The sequence below is a fragment of the Strongylocentrotus purpuratus genome, unplaced genomic scaffold, assembly GCF_000002235.5.
Source record: "Strongylocentrotus purpuratus isolate Spur 01 unplaced genomic scaffold, Spur_5.0 spur5_scaffold_14, whole genome shotgun sequence".
In the NCBI taxonomy this organism is placed as follows: domain Eukaryota; kingdom Metazoa; phylum Echinodermata; class Echinoidea; order Camarodonta; family Strongylocentrotidae; genus Strongylocentrotus; species Strongylocentrotus purpuratus.
Genome location: NW_022145599.1, coordinates 23,345,764 through 23,371,509, shown reverse-complemented (window position 1 = coordinate 23,371,509; position 25,746 = coordinate 23,345,764). Strand labels below are relative to the sequence as shown.

Below are 25,746 nucleotides of genomic sequence, written 5' to 3'. Positions count from 1 at the left end.
AATGTCCAAAACAAATATATTTCGTTAGGAGCGCATAACATGTAGAGTATATCGGTGAAGGGGGTTTCGGCCATTAATACATTCGCCGCTAATTTTGCTTTAATTTTGCTGAAACTCACATGAAATGTAGATTATTATATACTTCAGTGAAAACAGGGTGCAAAAATTCTAGCAGCCGACATTAAAAAGGTCTTATTTGAGCGCGTATCAACCAATGTCCAAAACAAATATTTCGTTAGTAGCGCATAACATGTCGGTGAAGTGGGTGTCGGTCTTTAATACATTCGCCGCTAATTTCCATTTGCTTTAAATGAGCTGAAACTCACATGAAATATAGATTATTATATACTTCAGCGAAAACAGGTTGCACAAATTCTAGCAGCCGACATTAAAAAGGTCTTATTTGAGCGCATATCAACCAATGTCAAAAACAAATATTTCGTTAGTAGCGCATAGTATATCGGTGAAGGGGTGGGTGTTGGTCTTTAATACATTCGCCGCTAATTCCCATTTGCTTTAAATGAGCTGAAACTCACATGAAATGTAGATTATTATTTACCTCATCGAATACGGGGTACACCAATTCTAGCAGCCGACATTAAAAAGGTCTTATTTGAGCGCATATCAACCAATGTCAAAAACAAATATTTCGTTAGTAGCGCATAGTATATCGGTGAAGGGGTGGGTGTTGGTCTTTAATACATTCGCCGCTAATTCCCATTTGCTTTAAATGAGCTGAAACTCACATGAAATGTAGATTATTATTTACCTCATCGAATACGGGGTACACCAATTCTAGCAGCCGACATTAAAAAAGGTCTTATTTGAGCGCGTATCAACCAATGTCCAAAACAAATATTTCGTTAGTAGCGCATAACTATATATCGGTGAAGGGGGTTACGGTCTTTAATACATTCGCTGCTAATTCCCATTTGCTTTAAATGAGCTGAAACTCACATGAAATGTAGATTATTATATACCTCATCGAATACGGGGTACACATATTCTAGCAGCCGACATTAGTCAGGTCAATTTATGGTTTGACCCCCCCAAAATTGCAACAAAAGGTTTTTCAACGGTTTCTAGTAGTATTCGTCCTCAGGAATAACATACTAAAAGTAGACCAAAATCGAAGCTTCAGAAAGCTTTTATTTTCAAGATGGCGTCCAAGATGGCCGCCGATACCTAAAAATGGCCATAAATCACTTATTATCCATCCCAGAGACATAATTTTGGTGTCTATCCCATGGTTTCATCAGAGAATCCATTGAGACAAGTATATCGTTTGTGATGGTCTAGGAAACCCCACAATCCAATTTAGCGAACGAAACTATGATCTAAACATACGAAACATATAATAAATGTCTAAGAATGCATCATTGAAGATATAAATCCGAAATACTACATTAGAGTGAATTTATATGCAAAACACCTGTTCGACTGCAAATGATTTCATTTATCAACAAATTTACTTTCGAGGCGTGTTCAGTGTAATTATATAGCGCCACCTCTCGGTCAAGCGGCAGCACACACCGTGATAAGGGCGGAAGGATAACACGGCTTGATTTCCAGCTGCAATTCTTTCATTTTCATTTTCTTTTGCGGTTGATAATCATATTATTCGTTCACCATGTCTGCTGATGAAGACACAGAACTTAGGGATCTTATCGCTCAAACACTTGAGAGTACTGGAGTACTTGGAAAAATAAGGGTAAGTTATCGGCGCAAGTTCAGAATCATCCAAAAAAGCGACTTTGAGTCGACCCGTAACTCCGGCGTGGAGATACCCCGGCCCTAACTCCGGGAAGCTCCAACACAGGCGCCGCAGGCGTCGGAGCTTCGGGTGGTTTCGTTGGTTTCTCGTGGGCAGGTGGGGGCTAGTAAAACAGCCGATTGGGTGATATTATCGTTAAATCTGCAAAGGGAGTACTTACAATTTTTACATCATAGGGTGCACGACTCCTCAGGGCTCAACTCCAATCACTTGAATGTATAATTTGAAGAAGTCTTTGATGGGAAAAAAAGGTTAATTCGGGGTAGATCTAGGCCTAGGAGTAGGTCTACTACACCAACGATTCTTCCATGTCGCAGCGTTGATTCAAAATAGCGATGAGAAGGTACGCATGCACGGCAGTGGCGAAGAAAATATGAATATTCATGCTATCGAGCGCCGATCGCTCGAAATCGCTGAATGTGCACGACTCGAACAAACAGAGCCCTTCTCAACCTCAACCTAGAAAATTGCTAATTAGTCTATTTCAAAAATCATTTATGAACAGTAAATTATGATAGGGAGGCCAATGCCCGGGCGTAAGGCTTCTACACCTACGATTTGTGCGCTCGTCGCCCACTTCAAAAAATTAGCAGAGGGAAAAAAATTATGTAAAAATAAAATTGATGAAAATAAGAAAAGAAAATACAATTAATTATACATTTTACAACATACCTATAATCACGGATCTGTAACAGTCTTTAACCATTTGTTGACGATCTTGCAGATTTTGACGTATTTGAATACAATAATTGGGCTAGCAGAAGACATTGGCGGATGCGCAGAACCAACTAAGAAAATCCTAGAGTAGAGGGCGTAGAGGTTTGCTCACTAAAAACCTTCTCATTGGCAGAAGTTAGACACTAAAAATATGGGATCCGTTTTGAGTAAAGAACTTTGATAGAGATCAACATTTCAGATGTTCACAATTGTCACTTCTAACCACTAGAAAATATAAAGATAAAAGATTATATCTTTTTAAATGCAGATTTTTACAAACTGAACATTCGAAGGTAGATAGAGTACGATGTTTATGTCAATCTTGCGTTGGTTTGAGCCCCATAGCTACAGCCATCTCAAAATGAGAAGAAAAAACTGTGAACAGTGATCTCATTGTTCTAGCCAAATACGGAGGTCTTGTGACATCATAATATGAATATGTATGAGCTCCGGTCATATCGCGCGCCAGACAAATCTCTCGTAGTCTCACACACAGTACCTTATTCTCACAGCACTATAGACTCGAGTGTCGAGCTCGTGCAGTAAATCAACGAAAAAAAAGATATTTCAGTAAAAAATGTCTACGTGAGCAGTCTATACTCCAATTGAGAAGTTCGGTTGAAAAGACATGATTGGATGATGTGTTGTCAAGTATAGCCGGTCGAAGAAGAAGAAGGAGAGAGAGAGAGATATCCAGGTAGCTAGGGTAGGGTACGTATGCGAGGTATAATGCATATCATTCCGGGGATTAAATAATGTGTTGTGCATTGTGCTGATTTTGGAGGTCGTTCTTGTTGGTTGTACAGTAGATCTCCGACTGAAATCATAAGGAATATACTCATGAGGAAATCAAGTTATTGGAATACACATCTAAGGTAAATATCAATGAATTATATCTATTTCTTTCCTGCCAATTTTGATATCTCTTCTTCATTTTTGAACCATCGCCTTCGGCTTGTAGTAGTAGAAGATGTAATCGTTCGCACATTGATGACTGGATTTCAGCCTGCATCGGGGCTTGCCTGTGTCGGTGTGTACCGCTTTTGAGTGATTGTACTTTCGCGCGAAGTTTTAAACTTCATCATGAACTTTGTCCGGACAATGACACGCCCATTCCCTCGAGCCTGTCTAATTATGAACGTAAATTTGCGACATGAAATATAATTGTTTCAAGGCTCTTACGTACGGATAGGCGTAGAAGGAAATGCCTTCAAAAGAGCTGGATATCTCCTATTTTATGGAACTTATGGAGTCGGCAGATGGGTGAGTTGTCTTAGTGAAATAAAATGCTTTCTTTTAATCTTTGTTTTATTATAAACAAATTAGTAATTAAAAAGTTAGATTTGGGCATTGGCCTCCCTAATTATGATACATCTTATGAAAGAGCGTTTTATCCCAAATCAATTGGTGTCATTTTTATGTGGTATGGGTTCACGCTTGGAATGAACAGGAGGCATCATTTGCGAAAGTACATTCACTCATCAGCGGCTAGCCTTGAATCGGTCGCACACACAGACACAGTACAGGCCAGGTACGGTAATTGCAAGCCGCAATCCTGAAATCGAGCCATGCTAGCCATGGAGGGACAAAACAGAGACAGAAAGCCACTCATTGTAGTCAATCAATATAGATCTAAACTCAGAAAGTGATTAAAATTAATAAGTAGGCCTACCTTATTCCAATAGTATTTCCTTATAAGTAAAGATCAATCTGATACTGCATTATCATCAGTCTGCAAGAATCTTCAACTGTGAAGGAGGTAGACTTAACCCCAAAGAAGAAGAAGAAGAAGAAGAATCAACAATAGGAATGCATGCAACGTATGTACGCAGACGTGTACTGTATTTTTTCTCTCTCTCTCGCTATACGTAACACACTCACTAACCATGTATCATACACTAAACACACACCTTCAAATCATGGCTTTCATTTCACTTCTCAATTGGAGTATAGAGTAGACTGCTCACATAGACTTTTTTTTTTACTGAAATATCTTTTTGAATACTTCTCATACATTACTGCATGACACTGGTGTCTAGTGCTGTGAGAATACTAAGGTACTATGTGTTTGACTACGCCAAATTTGTTTTGCGCGCGATGTGACCGGAGCTCATACATATTCATATATTATTTTGCAATAATCCCTATTTTGGGCTCCAACAATGATATCACTGTTCACAGTTTTTCTTCTCATTTTGAGATGGCTGTAGCTATCGGCCTCAAAGCAACGCAAGATTGACATAAACATCGTACTCTATCTACCTTCGAATGTGCAGTTTTTAAAAAATCTGTATTAAAAAGATATAATCTTTTTAGTTTATATTTTCTAGTTGTTAAAAGTGTCATTTGTGCACATCTGATATGTTAATCTCTATCAAAAGTTCTTTGACGTAAAATGGATATCATATTTTTTTTAGGCTCTACCTTCAGCCAATGAGAAGGATTTTAGTGAGCAAACCTCTGCGCCCTATAGTTTCTCTTGTATGTGCGTCATGTTCATCTGCTACCACAATTATTGGATTCAAATACGTCAAAATCTGCAAGATCGTCAACAAATGGTGAAAGATCGTTACCGATCCGTGTTTATAGTTATGTTTTGGAGTGTACAATTGTATTTATATGTTATTCAATAGAGATATATATATATTTTTTTTTTTTCTTCTGGTAATTTTTTGACTTGGACGACGAGCGCACAAATCGTAGGCGTAGAAGCCTTACGCCCGGGCATTGGCCTCCCTACCATTATGTTGTTTATGCGTGCCATACACTCCATTGCTACTGTGTTGCAGTCCTCTTATTTTCCTCTCTTCTTTTCTCTTTCTCCAAGCTCTCTATCCTCCTCTCCTCTTTGCCTATCCCTTTCTTCCTTTCTTCCATTTATATTGTATAATTGTATTTGTGTATTCGGGCGTACCAATTACAAGCTCTGCTTATCGGGTTTATATTTATGTTCCTATTTATAAATTGTATTGTTTGAACAGATGTCGAATATGTTGTCAAATTGAATGGAAGAAAATTAATGTTCATTTGAATTGAATTGAATTGAATGATTAATCCGAGAAAGTCTCATAGTCAACATGATTCATTGTCGTCAATCTTGGTTAGAGTTGATGAATATTCATTTTTTATTTTCGAACGTCCAATACTACGTACGAGTCAGCCCGGCTTGACCCAGTGATATCTGAATTTTCGTTACCGGTAATCCGATATCAAACGAGTGCTCTGTTGGCCATTGGCTATGTTTTGGTAGGTTGACCCGGAAATATATCGGCCGCCGGGTCATGTCATTACTAGTTTGAATGCACGAACGTACTGTTTCAGGGTTCTGAGATAAAAATTGGATAACTCATATAAGTAAGTCCGTAAATTTTGCATATTATAATAGGTTATCAAACTTTGATAACTGTAATTAGGAGGAAAATATACAAAGCTTTTTGTCTATCTGCTTTATAGATCAGAAAATTAGATCTAAATAAAGAAAATCGGGGGAGAAAATGTCAGGAGCCAAAATTACAAAAAGATGTTCCGAATTGGCTCAATCTATCCCCCCTGTGCGAGTCGTCTGGATTACCGTCTGTATTGGGGAATGTCAACAAATGTCAGTTTTATTAAAGAAATGACCCATATCAGAAGGTTATTTCTGTCTACCCCGGCCCCCACTCAGCAGGGCGCTTTAGCAACGCGACGGAAGGCATACACGTACGGCGCCTGTGCGCGCTTGGTGGGCGGTGCCATACTTGCTATGATTTCATATATTCAAGCTTTTATTTTATACCACAATACATGGTGTCCGTTTCTGAGAAAGACATAGGTGTGTACATGTATCTCTGTAATCTCAATGCCTCAATGGTGATCCACTTGGAATCTCACAATGTTTTAGCGTCTTTAATGAGCTTGTAAATACCACTGGTGAAGAGATTGCTGTTTTACTTGAAATATGTAAAACTTTAAAAATGCTTGAAATGCTGTGGCGAATGTGACAATTTCAGGTTTGAACGAACATTTGATAAATATTTTCAAAACAATTCATGACAGCTTCATTTTTATTAGAATTTCTTACACTTACACCTATCAGTTTTAAAGTCCACTTGATGTCAAGGGGAACTTCCCCTAGACTGCTTTGAAAAAGTTTGGCCTAAACAGACAAGACAGGAGCGAGCTTTAATTTATTTAATTTGATTATCAATCCTTACCATTCTTTTATCAAATACTTGATAAAGGCAAATATTCTGTTGTCTGTTCAAATGAACGTTATCAATGTTACCTTATTCTCTTGTTGTCTACAAACAGGCTGAGCTTCGGGCAAGTGTTTTTCTTACACTCGAAGAGCAAGATGCTGGAAGGAAGAATTCACCATTTGTAAATGAGGAGCTCAAGAAATATCTGGCAACAAAAGAAGGTAAAATTATTTTATTAGAAAGAGAGTGATTTTATAGAAGATGTGAATTTTATATGGCACTGTTTTGTTTGTTCTTTTAACATATAAACGTGTCCCCCAAGATGGTAAAAAAATACATACTTCCAAGTACATGTAATTTTAGTATCAGTACTTTTCATATTTCTGAGAAGTGCTTATTTAGAGCTTAATCTATCTCCATGTTTATTCACCAGACATGCATACTCTTAGTTTTGGGGTTGTCTGTCCGTCCCACTTTTCTTTAACCACAATTTATAACTCAAGAAACATCAAACAGATTTCAACCAAACTTGGATGAAGTAGTTAATTATTTATGAGCATGCGAGGATGAATTGATTAGATTATGGGTAGAAGTTTGCAGGGTCATGAAAGTGTTTAAAAAATACCATAAAATATGTTGTTACCACAATTATTTGAAAAGCATTAAAGTAATTCAAACTGCACTTGGATGAAGTATGACTACCGGTAGACATGCACAGATGAACTGATAATAGATTTTGGGTGTTAGAGGGCTTCTTTATTTTTGGAAATATTCTGACTCTTTAAGTGCCATTAAGCTATTTAGTTAGAGCTAATAAAAAACAGAGCCATATGTAGATGGTACTTAATCATATGTTAAGAAGAAAATGAGGAATTGGTCATCATGATTTATATTGCATATAATCAATTTCTTTAAAGCTATGGTCACAAAGGTTTGGATGAAGATAAGTTTGTATGAATCTCCATGTTTTTCCATTGTCTTCCCAAATTTCCATTGTCTGAAAATCGTTTGTATGGCGTTTGTAGCAGTTCGTAATGGCATTTGTGACCGACGCTTTTAGTTAAAGACTATAAAAGCAGCTTGGAATTATTTCCAACTTTCAAAGTCTACCCATTTAAAAAAGTTGTCTCTTGTATTCTCAAATGTGGCTCTCTCACTTCTGAACTCTTTGCTTCTGATGATCTCTCTCTCTCTCTCTCTCCCTTTCCCTCTCCCTTTCCCTCTTTCTCCCTATCTCTCTCTCTCTCTCTCCCTTTCCCTCTCCCTTTCCCTCTTTCTCCCTATCTCTCTCTCTCTCTCTCTCTCCCTTTCCCTCTCCCTTTCCCTCTTTCTCCCTATCTCTCTCTCTCTCTCTCTCCCTTTCCCTCTTTCTCTCTCTCTCTCTCCATTTGTATCTTTACCGTATATGTTTATCTGCAATCGATGTCATATTTTTCTTTCATCTTTCCTATAATTTTATTCATAGGATATCACACAGCTGCTGTTGTCAAAGAATTTCTGGAGTACTTTAATTTGGACTTCAGCTTGGCAGTATTCAACCCTGAAACAAATACTGTGAGTGATGTGCAGCAAAATGATTAGGTCACAAATTATTTATTCATTCTTTTAATGTAAGAAATAATTTGATATTATACAAATATTGCATGCTCTGGTGTTCAGAACAACAAAATATTTGAACAGAAAAATTTGGAATTTTGAGTTGACTACCGGTATGTTATGTTAAAAAAACCAAATGCATGCAATATTTGTTATATCAAATTTAGGGTCTTTTCGTTTTCCTTGGACTGGAGTGAGGCCCTCTCGATTAAATTTAGGTTGCCTTTTTCATCAGATGCGTGCAGCTAAGACAATTCTCGCTACCCTAAATAGGTACGAAAATCTCGAAATTCGCGAGACGAGGTAATTTTCACTCTCTCGGGTCGTCACTACAACTTCCGGTATAGAGTCCCATCCCGCTGGCGCTAGCGCCTGTGTTCGCTGTGCAGAGTTTTCACGCACGCTAAAATCGATGCCAATCAGTGTAATTTGTACAGATTATAATATGCAATGGAAAGCTTCGGCAGAATTAGTGACTTTAGCACAAAAGGCCGTTAAACTCTACCGTGAAAGAGAGGGTTGTGATCACGAACGCCTGCACAGGAAGCTGTAATGTCGAAAAGCTATCCCATAATGCAATGCGCGTTTTCAGGATTTTCCCCGGATCTCGGCAGAATCGCTATTGGGGTAGCGAGAATTCTAACAATGTATACATAGCATTATGTGCAGAGAAGAGAGGTGTGCAGTCTAATTCACTTTTGTACGCGTTTTACCATGCAAAAAATATTGTTACATTTCAACTTCTCTGCATCTGCATCATATTTCATCACCATTAATGAATTCACTTTTATTCAAACCTGACCACATTTGGGCTCTGAGCTTTTGTGAAGAAGTTAATCATCATGAAACAATGATTTTCTTTTCTGCGACTATTATGTTTGTATTTTTAAAGGGCAATCAAACCCTTGTAAAGAAGTTCATGTGTATAAAAGCAGAAAAATAAGAGAAACAGAATGGCAAAAGTTTGAGATAAATGGGATCAATGATAAGAGAGTTATGAATGTTTGAAATGCGAGATCATTACAGCTACCGGTATGCGAATCTCAAATTGGCAATTATTTCACTGGATTGTGACGTAGTCATGAAGAACTTTCCTGTTTGTCATGTACAAAAATACACCTTTGACTAACATCTGATTTTCTCCGAAGTGCCTTCTCCCTTGGGGCACTATTCCAATATTGTTCATTATTATCATACATTGTAGATCCTCTAAAAAGAAAAAAAATCTTTCTTAATAATGCATTTCGGAAAAAAGAACTTACATATTTCAGTCAGTATGTGTGTTGGATCAAATGGAAAAGTTCTGATTCTGTTCTGATCCTGGTCCTGATCCTCAAGAGGGATATATACATGTAGATGACCAATAAGAACGTTATCGTTCAAGAGAGAGTGTTTGTTGCATCTAGAACATTTTAGAATTGAGTCCCATCACATTGCAGTTATGGGGAGGGACTATGCATATATTGCCCCTTTGGATTGCTTCCCAGAGTCTGGTTTTGAAGGTTTCAACTGAGTTGCAGGCAATGATACTGGGGGAATAAATTCCAGGCCCGAATGGTTCTTGGAATGAAGGTGAGTCAATAAATATCCGTTTTGCATGTTATGTTAGAGAAGGAGAGATTATGATGTCCCTTGACACTATGAACATGACTGACAAAGAAAACGGACAAATTATACAGTTCCTCAGGTAGACAAAGGAACATCCTTTCACTGCTATTATGTAAAAATGTGTAGAACAGGTGTCACATGCAATGCATATTCACCTTTTTACATAATAGCAGTGAAGGGATGTTTCTTTGTCTACCTGAGGAACTGTATATTTGTCCGCTTTCTTTGTCAGTCATGTTCATAGTGTGAGTATCTTCAGGGTTGTGTGATGTATTCAGGTCTGGGTATGGTTACTTGGTCATTGATGGATTTGAAGAAGAGCGAGTGTCGAGCCACAAAATGTTGACTCTGTAGCGGTTGCCATTTTAGATCACTCTTCAGGTCTGATACTAGACGTCTATTCCATATTTGCCAGTGACAAATCTAGCCCCTCTGTTCTGGACTCCCTCTAGTTTGTTGATATGTTTAGTATAAAGTGGCATATTCTAGATGAGGCCTTACTAGACAGGTGAATGCAGCTTCTCTGATCTTCTTGGTAGAGAAGCCAGACAGGTTACGACGAATCATCCAGAGCATACAGTTTGCCTTTTTGACTACCTGATCCACTTGGTTCTCTCAGGATAAGTTGTTGGTTAGTTCCACTCCGAGGTAGGGATGGTGGTTTACCTCCTTGAGGGTAGTACTGTTTATGTACATGTAGTATGCTTGGTTTATGAGATTACGTGTCCTCCTGGACGTTGAATTTCATGTGCCAGTGCTACATCCCAGTGACATTACCGTTTCAGCCAATTTGAAGTTCCCTTATGCATAGGGGTTACAACTTTTAAAAGAGATTTTATTTTTATTAAAACTCTTAACAATTGCATATAAAATGTAAACACAATGATGGTCCCATGTATTTGCAAAATAGAATTTCAAGTCGTCAACCAACTTGCAATCTCCGTTCATCTTCAAAACATAATGGGCACCATGATTTTCAGTATGTCATTCCAGCACTATGGAACAATCTCCAAGGCCCGAATTCACAAAGGAGGTTTGTCGACAAACCTAGGTTTATGTGCGTCATATGACGCGCGTTTTTACAAACCTTGGTCTGTAAAAATGCGTCATATGACGCACATAAACCTAGGTTTGTCGACAAACCTCCTTTCTGAATTCAGGCCCAATAGTCTCAAAACTTCTGTCCTTCATTACAATCGTTTAAATCCAACTTAAAAACATATCTGTTTCGATCATGGCATTCTTAAATCATAAAGTAAAAATATAAATTTTGTAATTGATTTGATAATTGTATGTCATAAGCGGTGAATGCTCAATATTTTTCATGTCTTTCTTCTTCTCTCTCTCTCTCTCTCTCTCTCTCTCTCTCTCTCTCTCTCTCTTCTAAGCGCATAGAGACAATTATGTAATATGTGCTATACAAGAATTGAGCATTATTATTATTATTATCATTATTAATACTGTCACCGGTCTGCTTCTCTGATTAATTTTGCATTCTTTTAGAGTTGTTTGATCTTCAGGTTGGATTTCCCTTTCATCTTTTATTTTGTTAACAGAGTGATACGTATGACGGGAGGGAGTCCCTCGCCAGTGAGTTGAATATTGCTGATACTGAGAAGACGAGGGAAAAGCCCCTTCTCTATGAGATACTGAGGAGAAGTCAAGACACAGGGGACCCAAAGGGTAGACCACGCTCCAGTTCCGCAATTGAAGTAAGTTGGATGCGATCTATAGGAGTAAATTAGAAAGAATAAAGAAACATGCTTTTAACCAATTGTGTCAAAAAACTTTGAAAGGATTTAGGAAATATAATTGTATGCCTCTACCCAATAAAGGTTGTACTGGAGGCGATATGTTTTCGGGTTGTCCATCCGTCTCGCTTTCTGGTTATCACAATATCTCAAACTGCTTGAAGCATTTACTTCAAACTTGGAAGACGATCTGATTAGAGTCTGGAGTAAGTAGGTCAAAGCTTAAAGTAGCTTGGCGAAGAAATTTCACATAATCACTAGAAATGGGCAAACATGTCCGGATAGCGTAGACCAATTGAACACACACATTCTGCTCTAAAGTCTTGTAAATATAAATGAAACGCGGTAAGAAGCTTTTTCCAAGAACCTTCTCAGAACTTCTATTCCTGGCTGAACATTTTGTTCTCACAGTAGGTCGATTATGACGTCGCTGGTTGGGCACGATCGCAATTCTAGGCCTCAAGCTCGCCTCTCGCACAGCTCGCGTGCAGTATTTTGCATAGGCCTTTACGTATACATTATCCAGACTTTGCATGCTTCATTTCCTGACGAGAAAGTGGAATAACAATCTCTAGAAATCATGTTATTACATTATAATATAAAGCAAATTTATGTAATATAATACGAGGGGTGAATCGTGCAATTCGATTCGTCCAAATACCCTTCTGTTCTGTGTAATTTGCTGAGATGTTGTGTATTTGTTCGGTCATCATGTCTTGGCGTGATAGTGATTGCTGTTGATTATAAAATGTCTCGCCCAGTCACCCCGGCCAGTGACAGGGTGCATGACAGATCGATCGCCAGTTGAGCGGGGCCGGGGGAGCTGAGCGGCAGCTCAGCCAGCTCGCGCTGATATGCTATCACTTGACGTGCACCGACGCCGTCTTCTCCGACTTGTTCTCTTTCTTACATCTATCCTACATCATCATCATCGTCACTATCACTACCAGTACCACTGCCACTATATAGTTGTGGAGCTGTGATCATCAACTTCGAATTCTAAATCGAGTAAAACTTTAGCTTCTTCGAGCTCAGACATTTTGATCAGATATTTAGCGTTCGAGTGGCGTTTGTATACATATAATGCGCAGGCGAGAGTTGTGTGAGAGCTCTTGGGAGCACTCTCGCGCTCATGTGCCCAACCTCATACGTCACAAATCGTACGTCACAATAGCAGGCCGATCAAGGGCGGAATAATCGGGTAGTAATTTCACCACTTTTAATAGCGATAAGTCAATTCTATATTTTTTTTGAAAACTAAATATGAACCATTAGAAAGATTGTAACATTAACTTTGCAATGATACCAACATTATTAAGGATAAAAGCCTTTTGAAACCTTCACTCAGCTACTTTAAGGTCATAAAGGTTAATTTGTATGAAGTAACATGTATTAGCCTCATTATTCCAATATCTCAAGAATCACTAAAGGTATGAGCTTCAAACAGGGTGATAGTTTACTTCACCATAAGAAGACAATCCTTTAATAAACTTAGCATTGATGGTAACTGTAACTTCCATGGAAACCTTGATTTGATTGGCTAATTAGTGATGTTGCCATTGTTGTTAATATTGAAGGCAAAATTTCCAGTACACTTCATATGATGGGTTTTTTCTGTGTTTTTCTGTGTTCATTTTTTCTTTGATTTCTGTCGGGGGAGGAAGGCAGACTGCCCCCCCCCCACCCCTTAAAAAATGCTAGTAGTAAGCAAATAACTACCGTTGGTGAAGGTGATGGGACAAACTATCCCTTCCGAGGCGATCTGGATGTAGCTATCTTTCCGAAGCGAAGCTGAGGAAACTTAGCGTATACATTCTGATCAACAAGGAAGTGATAGTTTGCCATCGCTTGAAACCAAAAGGTGATTATTCGCTTTATATTTCACATCTAAAACATATTTCACATCTAAAATCTAAAACTACAAAAAGAAAAGGACATGTATGCATCTACATAAAAGACACCAGGCCCAAATTCACACCAAAAAAAGTTAAAAGTTTAACCCAACCCCTTGAGGGTACGGTGCGCGCATGTGTTTGCTTTAATTGCGCTCATTGGTAATGCGCGCTTCATTGCGCCTGTTTTAGTGCGCTTTTGGATAATCTTCAGTGAAAGTGTGTTGCCCTTTGTAGATAGTACCTCTATCTTCAGTGAAAGTGCGTTGCACTGTGTAGACAGTAGTCTACACTGTGTAGTCTACACTGTGTAGATACACAGTGTAACAAAGTTTTTGCTTCTCCCATCAATAATGGGCGAACTATCTTTCATCATGTGATTTACTTTTGACCAATCGTAGAACAAGATTCTTAGTATGTGGAATATAATAACATTTAATTGAAAATCAGAGTTTAAATTTTAAAATCATTTTAGCCCTTTACAATATATCCATAACATATATGATTTTGTTTCTAATTTCCAGGAAGAAACTGTTGCTATCCCGAAGGTACATTAATATCATATTTTTTCTGTTGTTGCTTGAATTTGAATGTTGTACATGTATATATATGCAAATAAATGTGTTTGCTTCTGCATGTTCATTGCACATTTTGTTACACATAGACGGAGGCATTATAACATGTTTTCTGTCTGTCCGTACGTCCCGTTGTCGTGATCGCGTTATCTCAAGAGTTATCGTAAGAGGTGATTGATGGATTACCCCCAAATGAATATATCTTGCAGAGCTAATGACCTGATTGATTTTGGGGTCATGAGCTCAAAGGTCACAGGGCTTATTATGTATGCAAAAATAGCTTGTGATCGCGTTATCTCAAGAACTGATTGATGGATTACCGCCAATGAAGTGATTATATTTTGGGTTCATGAGGTCAAAGTTCATGGGGCTCATTATGTATGCAAAAATAGCTTGTGATGCATTGTCAATACTGACGGATATCAAACTCTGGAAATGTATGTATCTTGCAGAGTCGATGAACTGATTTGATTTTAGGGTCATGAGGTCAAAGTTCAAAGGGTCATACATGTATATGAAAACTAGCTTTTAATCACGATATTCTGAGAACTTGTTAATAGATTACAATCAAACTTGAATTCTTAAAATTGGTTCTGTTTTGGTTTGTAAAATCACTCTATGGCGGAGGCATCATTTTCGACTGCCTGCAGTTGAACGAACATCCATCTAGTTTATTTGTTATGATATGTGTGATTCAAAGCATGATTTCCATAATTTACTAATACACAGTATGCATGTTCTGTCATCATTGAAAAAAAAATCTAAAGAGAGAAGAAAACCAAGATGACAACACTGGGTAGTAATTCAGAGTTCCCTGCTATCATATATAATCGGGGAAACCTGGAAATTAGTCCCCCTTCTCAAGTTGGAGAAAAGTCAGGGAAAATGAGGAATGTGATTGTCCCCCAAAAGAAAGTAGTGAGCAGTCATTGTATTGTCCTGTGTCTGTCCAAACAGTGTATCTATTGCCAAGGTTGATATGTACAGGGGGTCAGGGGCGGCGATTTCTCTTCATGACCGGGGGGGGGGGGGGGGGGGGGGGACGAAATCCAAGGGACGGGGTGCAGTGGCATAATGGGCAAAAAAAAAAATCTGCACCCCCTCTCTTACATGGTACATGCAGGCCCAGCGGAACGTTTTTTCAAAGCGGGGGGAGGGGGGGGGGGGGGGCTAAAGAATTTTTGATCAGGTAGAGCAAAGCGAGCGAAGCAAGTGGAGTGTAAGTTGGAATGGAGTCTAGGGGCATAGCGCAGGGGTTTTAGGCATTTAATAATGGTCAGATGAGCATCTAGGGGCCCACTTTAGGGGCTCTTGTTACTTTTCAGGGGGCAGAGCCCCGGAAGCTCAGGGGTTTAGGCATTTAATTACGGTCAGAAGAGCAACCAGGGACCCGCCTTGGGGTCCTTGGTGGGGTACAGGGGGCAGAGCCCCCGGAAGCTCAGGGAAAAACCATGCCATTTCAGCAACATTTGTAAATCACTAGTATCGAATTAGAAATGAACCGCCTTTGAATTTTATTAGGGGGGAAACTGCCACCAAGCCCCCCCCCCCCCCCATCATTACGCCAGTGCGATAGAGCATAGTGAACGAGAGTGGTGAAGGTAACGGAAGTGACTACCCCCTGACAGGTTTTTGAAGTTTTGTTGTATTAACAAATTACATTCCTAAGCAAAACAATAGTATAAAAACAAGCAATATACCTTTTTCACACTTCACTTTTCTACAATATTTACTTGTACAGTTGAAGAATATTATGCAAGGGAGCAAGAAGATTTTGCACTTTTTTCATCTAAACGCTGCACTCATGGGCCGTCCAGAGCCTTAAAGCTTATTGCAGTCTTTAGTCAGTATTTGTTATACACTTTTTGTTTGCACTATTCCCCCCGGGATCGCCGCCCCTGTAGGGGGTACATAAAATGCCTCCTTGAATGATAATAGAATTTTGAAACTCTGTCAAGAAAAAGTCAGGGAATTTTGTTTTTTGGGAACGCTGGGAATTTTCTTCTTTGGGAATCAGTAGTATAGGGAGAGAAGTGAAAGAGCAAGGAATATCTTTGCACATGATGACGTATTTAAACATATCCTTAAACATTTATACATGTACGCATTCCTACAATCATACCACTTTTCTAGAATATTTTGTCAATACTTTATTGAGCAGCATTTCACAAGTTGTATTTCCCTATGATGATTAATAGATATCAGGGCCCCATCTTATAAAGAGTTACGATTGAAAGTCCTCCAATCAATCGCAAGTTTGCAGTCTCCTATCTCTTATGTAAATAATTACGATTGATATCAATTATCAATCACAAACAAGTTGCGATTGATATCAACTCTTTATAAGACGGGCCCCAGATCAGTTGCATTTACATGTACAGTTCATGTTTGTTCAAAATTTGACAAAATTTCAATTTTAGTTTTATATTTGCCATTCTTATAAAAAGCTTGTTGCACAATGTGCATCAACATAAAGATGCAATTTCTATTTCTTGCATAAGTTTTGTTTCATGACTTTTCTTTACATGCAGCACAACTTTTTATAATTTCTTCTTCTTTTCAGGGGGTTGTTGTTGAAAAGAACAATAATTTGAGTCTTTATTGTGGGAATTTGTAATTGTTCCATGTGCTTGATAGCTATTTAGGATCTATGCTTTCACTGTTGGCAACATGATCCCGTTATTGATATTAATGATTTGCATTATAATTTCTTTTATCATTGTTAGTTATATTTAAATAAGTTCTCTATGCTAGATTTGTTCCTTTATTTCATGCCTAGATATTGTCTCTTCTAGGCTTCTGCTCGCATCTTCATACACAGTAAAACAAGAAACTATGGCCAACGTACATATAAATGTTGCCAATTCTATGACTTTTTCAGGTTTGCACTTTTGCGGCCAATAAGGATGCTGCTAGCGCTATGATAATGCCACAGATAATTAATTATAAACACTGACTGCTTATCCCCATGGCTTCTTGGTTTCTAGAAAATTGCGCCATCCCTATTTTTTTTTTAAAAGTGCTGCCAGAGCCAGAGCATTCTGGCTGCTAGAGAAAGTAGAGCACAAATGCAGATCTTCAGTTTTTGTCCTAAGAAGTTTTGATGGTCGTCATATTGAGAAAAGTTTTATCTTAAAAATTGGCTCACCTCCGATTCATTTGTACCATGTATCAAAATTGTTCGAGACGTCCCAAAGATGTTGTGATGCTTGTGAGATAAAGAAGGATTTCATTAAATGAAAGATGACTAACCTCCGGTTCTTTTGCCTTCCAAAATTCTTGAAGACGGCACGATGCGCTTACGATTGTCATTAAATATCCTGTCATCTGAACCCCCTGTTGATATTTTTATTCATGCACATGCTGATTTGCTGAACACAATTCAAACCATAGTTCAGTAATATTTTAACCTTGCGGAACTGAACACAAACATAGCAGTTGATTAAGCACAAGGTCGGACTAACAGCCCCCCCCCCCCCTCCCCAGTTCAGTGCACCATGCCTTTTTATGCCTCTGTTAGGAAGTGGCCAGAGGCATTATGTTTTCGGGTTGTCCGTCCGTACGTCCCGCTCTCGTGATCGTGTTATCTCAAGAACCGACTGATGGATTCCTACCAAACTTTGGTCATGTATGTAACTTGCAGAGCCAATAAATTGATTATATTTTGGGGTTACGAGGTCAAAGTTCAGAGGTCACAGGGCTCATTATGTATGCAAAAATAGCTCGTGATCGCGTTATCACAAGAACTGATGGATCCCTGCTGAACTTAGGTCATGTATGTATCTTGCAGAGCCAATTAATTGAATATATTTTGGAGTCACGAGGTAATAGGTCAAAGGTCACAGGGCTCATTATGTATGCAAAAATAGCTTGTGATCACATTATCATTAGAACGGATGGACATATTACCATGAAAGTCAGGACATGTATGTATCTTGCTTAGGCAATGAACTGATTAGATATTGGGGTCATGAGGTCAAAGATCAAAGGGTCATACATGTATATGAGAAATAGCTTGTAATGGATTACAATCGAACTTGAATTTGAAAAATTTCTTCTTTTTTGGTTTGTAAAATTGCTCTATGACAGAGACATCATTTTTGACTGCGCGCAGTCGAAGTTCCATTTAGTTAATATTAATCGTGAGAGCCCTGGACGCAAGACTAAGATTTTGCAATTCACATTTAGGGAGATGTGAGTTGGTCTAGCGCCGCACGTTCAATGGGTCAGCTCTATGTCTTCATCTACAAACTGACTCGGGGGAACCCCGGTTCGAAACTGATTCATGTCTTTCGGATGGTGACGTTAAACTCGGTCCCTAGGCGTAAATAATCATATCTGATTGATACACGTCTGTAAAAACCCAATTACACACACACACAAGTTCTGGATGGGAAAAGGGCAGTCCTTGATAATTTGTGAGAGTATCTGGTTTTACAGTATTCACAAATAAATGCATATTTGTCATTCAACATTACACTGTACATGTAGGTACAAAATTTGTTGTCATGATGTATTTGAGTTTGAAAATATCCATTTGAATATGCAAAATTGCTTGAGGATTCACAAGACCGACATGTCAGTTTTGTGGGTATTCTCAAAACTTTTCTGCCACATTTCTCCAATTTTGATAAATGGAAAATAATGTTTTTTTATAAAATTCAACTTGTTTAAGAAACAAAAATCATGTTTTTTACTTCAAATTGTGATGTTAATGATTAATCCCTATTCAATTGAAATTGTATTATGATGTAGATAATTTCTCTTTCACATGATACTGCAACACATGCAACCAACTCAAAAACTAAGCATGATATATAATAATAATAATAATAATATTTAATTTGTATATAGCGCTTAATACAAATGTCTCTAAGCGCTATATGACTTTGGCTCTCCAGTTAGTATGTGTAAAGCCACTACTGATAGTTATTAATGTATATACCATTCTCTTTTATACTTGCAGGATCTGACCGCTTCACAGATTGCAGATGCCAAGGCTAAATTTGAGAAATATGACCTGGTAATGACTAGTATTTGTTATAAGTTCTTTATGGCATTAGTAGTATGTTAGTGTATATTTTGAAATATTTTGTATTCTATTCTATTGTCTTATACATTGTCTGTGACTTAGACTTTGCTGTTGATCTTTTTTCTATTATCACACTAACAGGGGCAGTGTTAGGGGGTGGGGGTCCAAATTCATATAGGCTATGTTTTGTTTGCCTTGCCCTAAGGAAATATGTTGACGTTTTTCTCTTCTTTTTTTCTTGTTGAAAGAAATTTTAGAATGTCTGTCATCAAATTTAAAATTTGGATGTTAATTTTACTTGTTCGAAATTTTCTGCTAGCTTGCAGAAACATCAGGTCTGACACGCCTCCTTTGCATTTCTTAATGAAAAATAAATTGGTGAAATTTCTTTGTGTCTTGTTGGAAACCTAAAGTAGAAGAATACAAATTTTGCTTTTGTGAACATGCACTTGCTTCTTGAGGCTCTAGGTGAAGAGTAGATTATTAATTTCTATTTCTATTTACATTATTACCTGACCTTAATGTATTATTGATCTTTTCCAGGATAAGAGTGGATCCATTGACAAAAATGAACTCAGGAATCTGTTTGTCGACATGTTTCCAAACTTCCACAGGTAAGTAGTTTAAATAGATATAAAGATGTGTTCCTTTTGTTTGCAAGGAAAATGATTTGATTGTGGATTTTATTATATGGAAAAATTGATTATGAATCGTTGCCGGCTACAGAATTACAGACTTTTTGTACTGACCTTTATATGCAGTTATCTTAATTCCTACAATTATGTGGTTGGCATCAACTACAATATGTAAATGGGGATGTGTTTAGGCCAGAGTCTTAACAGTTCCCCTCATGGTCTCCAGCCGTCACACTGAAACCCAGATTTATATCTTTTATTTTAGGTATTTCAAAATCTCAAAATTTTGCAACACAGAACTTAAAATATACGATTCACAAACCTGATTTCAATTTAATTGAACTTAAATGCTGTAGATATAGATATCTTTCAGATGTCAATGATATGATAGGTCTGTATTAGGGCTCTAAAATTGAGGTTGCGGTGAAGTATTCAAGATTAGGGATACCGAGCGGTTCATAATACAAAAGACAAAATATGACTCACTGACGACTGAGCAAGTTATGTTAGGCTACTTCACACAAAACTAGAATGCTGATCACACTATTGAAATAACAATATAATGAACATTAATTGTCAAAATATCCACAAAATTATAGCTTAGGTACCTTAACCTAAGAACAGGATCTTCCAATGAGCGAGTGAGTTTCTTGTACAAGGAATTCGCCTAAGGGGGAGCAAAAGCTCACTCTCTGAAAGACAGAAACGTCTTTTTCGATTTGGAATCCTACTGCCTCGCTAAAATTACATAGCTTCCTTTACAACTATTTGATAAGTTTGTTTGTTCTTTGCTTTATTAAATCATGTTGTATCATATGCACTTCTTTAGACATGGGACTATAGTGCAATACTTCGGGGGCATAGCTAGATAACTGGTTTATTAACGATCAAAATCATTGAAAATAACAAATAATTGTGTTTATGAAATTAACAATGTCAGTAAATTGTTAGTAGTCATTTTCTGCAGCTTATTATTTTAAAGAATTAATTAGGAAGGAAAGGATGAACAGGTTGAATATTAGTTGGATCAGTTCATTACGTTAAGGCGTTAGTTTAAAGCCTCTCTTCTTATAATGAAGCAATTTATACAATTTATATAATAAAGCAATTTATACCAAGGAGAGTACCACTGTCATTTAATATATAATATATAGCGAAACATAATTAATACTCAATTGTTATAGCTGAGCATCACAGTTCGTTGTACCTTCCACTGCCTTTAAAAAAGCAACCACCTTTCCTATATATTCCTCGTTTCCTAGTAAATGACCTAGATTTTGATTTTTGCTCTTTAGTGCTCTGGACATTCTCCTTCTTTGTCTTTCATATTTTGGGCATGATAATGAAAATTGCTCAATTGTTTCTATCGTCTGGCATTCTACACATAGTCCAGTGTCGTGTTTTCTAATTAGATATTTAAAGTAATTCAGGTTACATTTACCAAGTCTCCTTTAGGTTCAAACCTTTGATTTTAAAAACATTATTTACATTTTTATTGATGCTATACAAGTGTCTTAATTTCTCTGCTTTATCCCAGAGGCTTTGGTACATGGATTTGTAGTAATGGTCTGATTCTCTTATGAACTCACTTTTGCTTTGGTTTACTATGATATCTGTGTGTTGTTTTTTCGAAGCTTGTTTATCCAACCAACAAATCAGCTCGTTCGTTTCCTGCTAGGCCGCAGTGGGCTGGTACCCATTCAAGGTTTACATCAATCCAGAAGGAGTTTATAGCCAGTAATTGTTTGTATATCTCAACCTTTATGCTGGATTCTTTCACATTCTTGATGGCTTCTAAAGCGGAGACTGATCTGTCAAAATCACAACTGCAATTGAATGATATTCATCTATCCATTCAAGTGCCATTAATATAGCTACCAGTTCTGCTCTCATGATGGATAGATGTTTTAAAGCATTTACTTAAGCTTGGCTTTGAGATATAGAAAGCTGCTCCCGTATACCCTTCCTGTTGTTTTGAATCCTCTGTATAGATTCTTAAACAGTGATTCCATTTTTATGCCTCCGTTACGAAGTAGCCAGAGGCATTATGTTTTCGGGTTGTCCGTCCGTCCGTACGTCCCGTTCTCGTGATCGCGTTATCTCAAGAACCAATTGATGGATTCCTGCCAAACTTATGTCATGTATGTATCTTGCAGAGCCGATGAACTGATTAGATTTTGGGGTCATGAGGTCAAAGACAAAGTTCAAAAGTCACAGTGCTCATTATGTATGCAAAAATAGCTTGTGATCGCGTTATTCCAAGAACCGATTGATAGATTCCTGCTCAAATTAGTATGTATCTTGCAGAGCCAATGAATTGATCAGATTTTGGGGTCACGAGTTCAAAGATAAAAGGGTCATACATGTATATGAAAAATAGCTTGTAATCACGATATTCTGAGAACCTGTTAATGGATTACAATTAAACTTGAATTTGAAAAATTGCTTCTGTTTTGGTTTGTGAAAACGCTCTATGGTGGAGGCATCATTTTCGACTGCATACAGTCGGAAGTTCCATCTACCTGTAGTTTCTTAATGACCTCTACAGCATTATTTTTTATTCTATCGATGGAGAAAAATTCTTAAAAACAAAATCCTTTATTTCTGTAGATACTCATGGCATCTTATAGTGCCAATAAGGTGTAATCGTCATGCATTCAGTGAGTTTTTCAATATTCCCTATTTCCAAGTTTCTCAATCTTTTGACGAAAGGACCTTGGTCTATTTTCCATGAGTACCTTTCATATTGGTAATGACTTTTTTGGTCGTATGGTTACTGTTAGCTGCATGTAAATAATAATGATATTTATCAATAAACATATTCTTCTTGAGTTGCAATGACATTTCCTCGCATTCAACTTGTAAAGCTTGTAAAGAAGTTAGATGAACTCCTCCAGTAATAACTTTAAGAGCCTGGAATTGTATGGTGTCTAATATCTTTTTAAGAGAATTACTCGTGCCATCATAAGCTTCACTTCCATAATCTAAACACAGAGCGGATTAAGCCTTTATGAACAAGGTGAAGTATTTCTGAGTTATTGCTCCATTTCGTACCAGCAATACAGGTACACCTCATAAGATTAAGTCTTTTTTTGCATCTTATTGAAATTTCATTTTTATATGTTTACTCGACGTCAATCTCGAGTCGAACCATACTCCAAGGAATTTGTATTCTTTTTCTAATTGAATACTTTTACTATATATCTGTAAATCAATATTTTTCTTTCTGCCAAATACTACGGCTCTGCTCGATTTTGAGGATGAAAGATGCATGCCCCATCTATAACACCACTTTTCAATTAAGCCTAGAGCCGCTTTTTTTTTTTTTTTTTTTTTTACATATGTCAAATTTCGGTGCGAAAACCAAATACATACATCATCAGCATACAATGATATTTCTACAGTATCCTGAATTTGTAATACAATTAATTTAATTATTTAATTAAAAATAACAATACATGGGCCTGCTGGTTGTGCGTAATATAATCAACACAAAAATTCCAACAAAAAAGCCAACATGGGCATTGGCTGAAATACGACGTAAAATGCGCTATTTCTTTTTTTCAACGGCTTTTCAAATTATTGAATATTTGTAGTGGTCGGTACACAAGTATTATAAATCACTATATTTATGGATATTTCAGCCGTCCCCGAACCGATTTTGATCAAAAAAAGATGGTTTTGTCATTTAAATTGTATGTTCTTTCAAATTTGACACTCAGATTTTCATTATCTCACAAAAAATTATTTTGTGTAGTGCCCTCTGCAACAGAACTCAATTATCCCTTTAATAGCCGGAAGATATGTTAAAAAGGGCGGCACTATCGAACTACTGTTCCCATTAGGAAAGTGTTTCTTTGATACCGGTTTCCCAATTATTAAAATGGCGAGATCAAAATTATGTCGAAACAATACATAGGAAGTTATAGAGGGATTTGATTCACTAACAAACCATTGCAAAGAGCTTTTGAAAATAAGAGACAATAGATTGCGCACCATTGAAATAGAGCTTTAGAAATAATTAGGTCTACTTTTTGCTGTATGGTACCATGATACTCGTTTGCACCACTAACTTATTGAATATACATGTACAAGAATTTGGATATTGAATTAGGCATTTGAACAATGCCAAGAACTATTGGAGGTATAAACTTCAAAAAAGGTGTGTGTGCATGTAACCACAGAGGAAGAAGATCTGATTTTTTGTGTAAATATGTGAAAGGTCAAAGGTTGTAATTTTCATGAAATCTCAGGTTTTTAGCCCTGATATCGCAAAGTACATGTATCAAGTATGATTTTGAGCCATGAACTAGGGTGGTGCACACTAATACCAATAAGTGTGTGTCACCATAGTGACACAAATTGATTATATTTTGGGTAAAAGAACGTCAAATGTCTTTTAGTTCTCATCAACATCATGATATTCCAAGAATAATTCAAGCTATGATCTTAACTGAATTTGGGCGGAGGCATATTGGAGATGCAGTCCCATTTGTCTTGTTTTATCATCCTTTTGCTCTCAAAGATAGTCTTTTGATTATCTCTTTCTGCTCTGATATTTTCACTCTTCCCCCTCCCATATTTTCCTTGTGTTTCGTTGTCATAGTGTTATATCTTTCTGTCATTATTTTCATTTTTTTCATTTTTATACTAACAGGAACATGCTAGAAAGATATGTTCAAGATGAATTTCAAGCAGGAGACAAGGATTTCAGCAGTGGTAAGAAAATATCAGACAACATTAGCTGATTTGATTTATAAACAAATTTATGCTTCCTGTGTAATGATTTAGCCTGAAAAATAATATTTTAATGATACGGGATGGCAGCCATTTTAGATTTTCGCAACTAACATGTGTGCCCATAACATATCACAGGGTCTCCTTGGCTAATATTTATATATAAAGTAGATCATAAACAATGTACATGCCAAATTAGGTGCTCTTGTCCACTCTGTCTCAATATTTTCCCTAACCCACCCCACTAGGAGCAACTATTGTACCAAGCTTGCTTATAATTTTTGTTAATTGGTATCAACACATTGATCAATTGTCTTCTTTGAATTTCTTTCCTATTCTTTTTTTTTATCTTTCATTTTATATTTATATTTTATTAGTATTACATTTTGTCTTCCTGTGCTTTACTTTGACAAGTTTCTTGCCACGATTGAGTGCTTGTTTGTCATTGGCATGATTTCACAGACCAACACTAACTATTAATTTTAATCTTGAATTTCTTGATCCATCTTGCCTACTAGTGATTGATTTTGACGAGTTTCTCGCCATGTATCGGAGGCTGTTTGTCAATTGTCGTAGCGTTGTATCGCATGATATCTCAGACATGGTTCCAACATCACCTAAGAAACTCAGAGTATGTTCTACTTCTCTTTTCATTTTCCATTTTGATTTACCATTTTGATTTACAAATTCATTTGAATACAGCTAGGTTTTATTTGAGTAGGGAGTGATTTGATTTTGTTGCTTATACATCAACAAACATGTAATATTGAAAATTCTTTTAAAGATACTACCGGTATGTCCCATTTGCAGGCCCAAAAAATGAAAAGGTTAAATTCCAACGCATTTGAAAGATAATACTAATTTAGAACTTCCCTCAAAACGAAAGGGCTTGAAAATGTCTTTAAGTGGGAAAATAACGACCTTTGGTTGTCAAATCGACTTAAGGGGTGCAATCACTAAAGTAATTGTCCGAATGGTCCTACATTTTGTGCTGCGCAACGATTCAATCAGTTTAAATTTTGGCCATTACAAGAATTTGGCTATTGATGTAGACAAATGCTCATGTACCCTTTACAGCTCATTTTTTTGTATGTTATTACCAAAGTCAGTCAGTCACTCAATAGTGTCTCACAGTGAAGTCTAGAAAGTAAACTGGTTTCCTTGCATAATTTAAATATAAGAACACTGCTAACGTTTAAATTTCACAGATAGGACATACGTGACATGTTCATAATTCCTGCAAAGTTCTAC

General features: G+C 37.1%; 1 protein-coding gene across 4 annotated transcripts in view; it reads left to right on the top strand.

Annotated features, from left to right (window-relative positions):
* Positions 1–1,524: 1,524 nt before the first annotated feature.
* Positions 1,525–25,746, top strand: part of LOC582032 (FGFR1 oncogene partner) — a 35,143-nt gene continuing 10,921 nt past the window's right edge. For 2 of the 4 annotated variants that reach the window (XM_003726766.3, XM_011682481.2), the window contains exons 1-9: positions 1,525–1,711; positions 6,782–6,890; positions 8,135–8,223; positions 11,430–11,585; positions 14,041–14,064; positions 19,058–19,114; positions 19,667–19,737; positions 24,416–24,477; positions 25,014–25,126. In XM_003726766.3, coding sequence (XP_003726814.1) covers positions 1,631–1,711; positions 6,782–6,890; positions 8,135–8,223; positions 11,430–11,585; positions 14,041–14,064; positions 19,058–19,114; positions 19,667–19,737; positions 24,416–24,477; positions 25,014–25,126 — 762 coding nt within the window. In that variant the 5' untranslated portion in view covers positions 1,525–1,630. Of the gene's footprint in view, positions 1,712–6,781; positions 6,891–8,134; positions 8,224–9,752; positions 9,838–11,429; positions 11,586–14,040; positions 14,065–19,057; positions 19,115–19,666; positions 19,738–24,415; positions 24,478–25,013; positions 25,127–25,746 lie in introns of those variants that run through there. The other 2 variants (XM_782007.5, XM_011682482.2) reach the window with 2 other exon arrangements.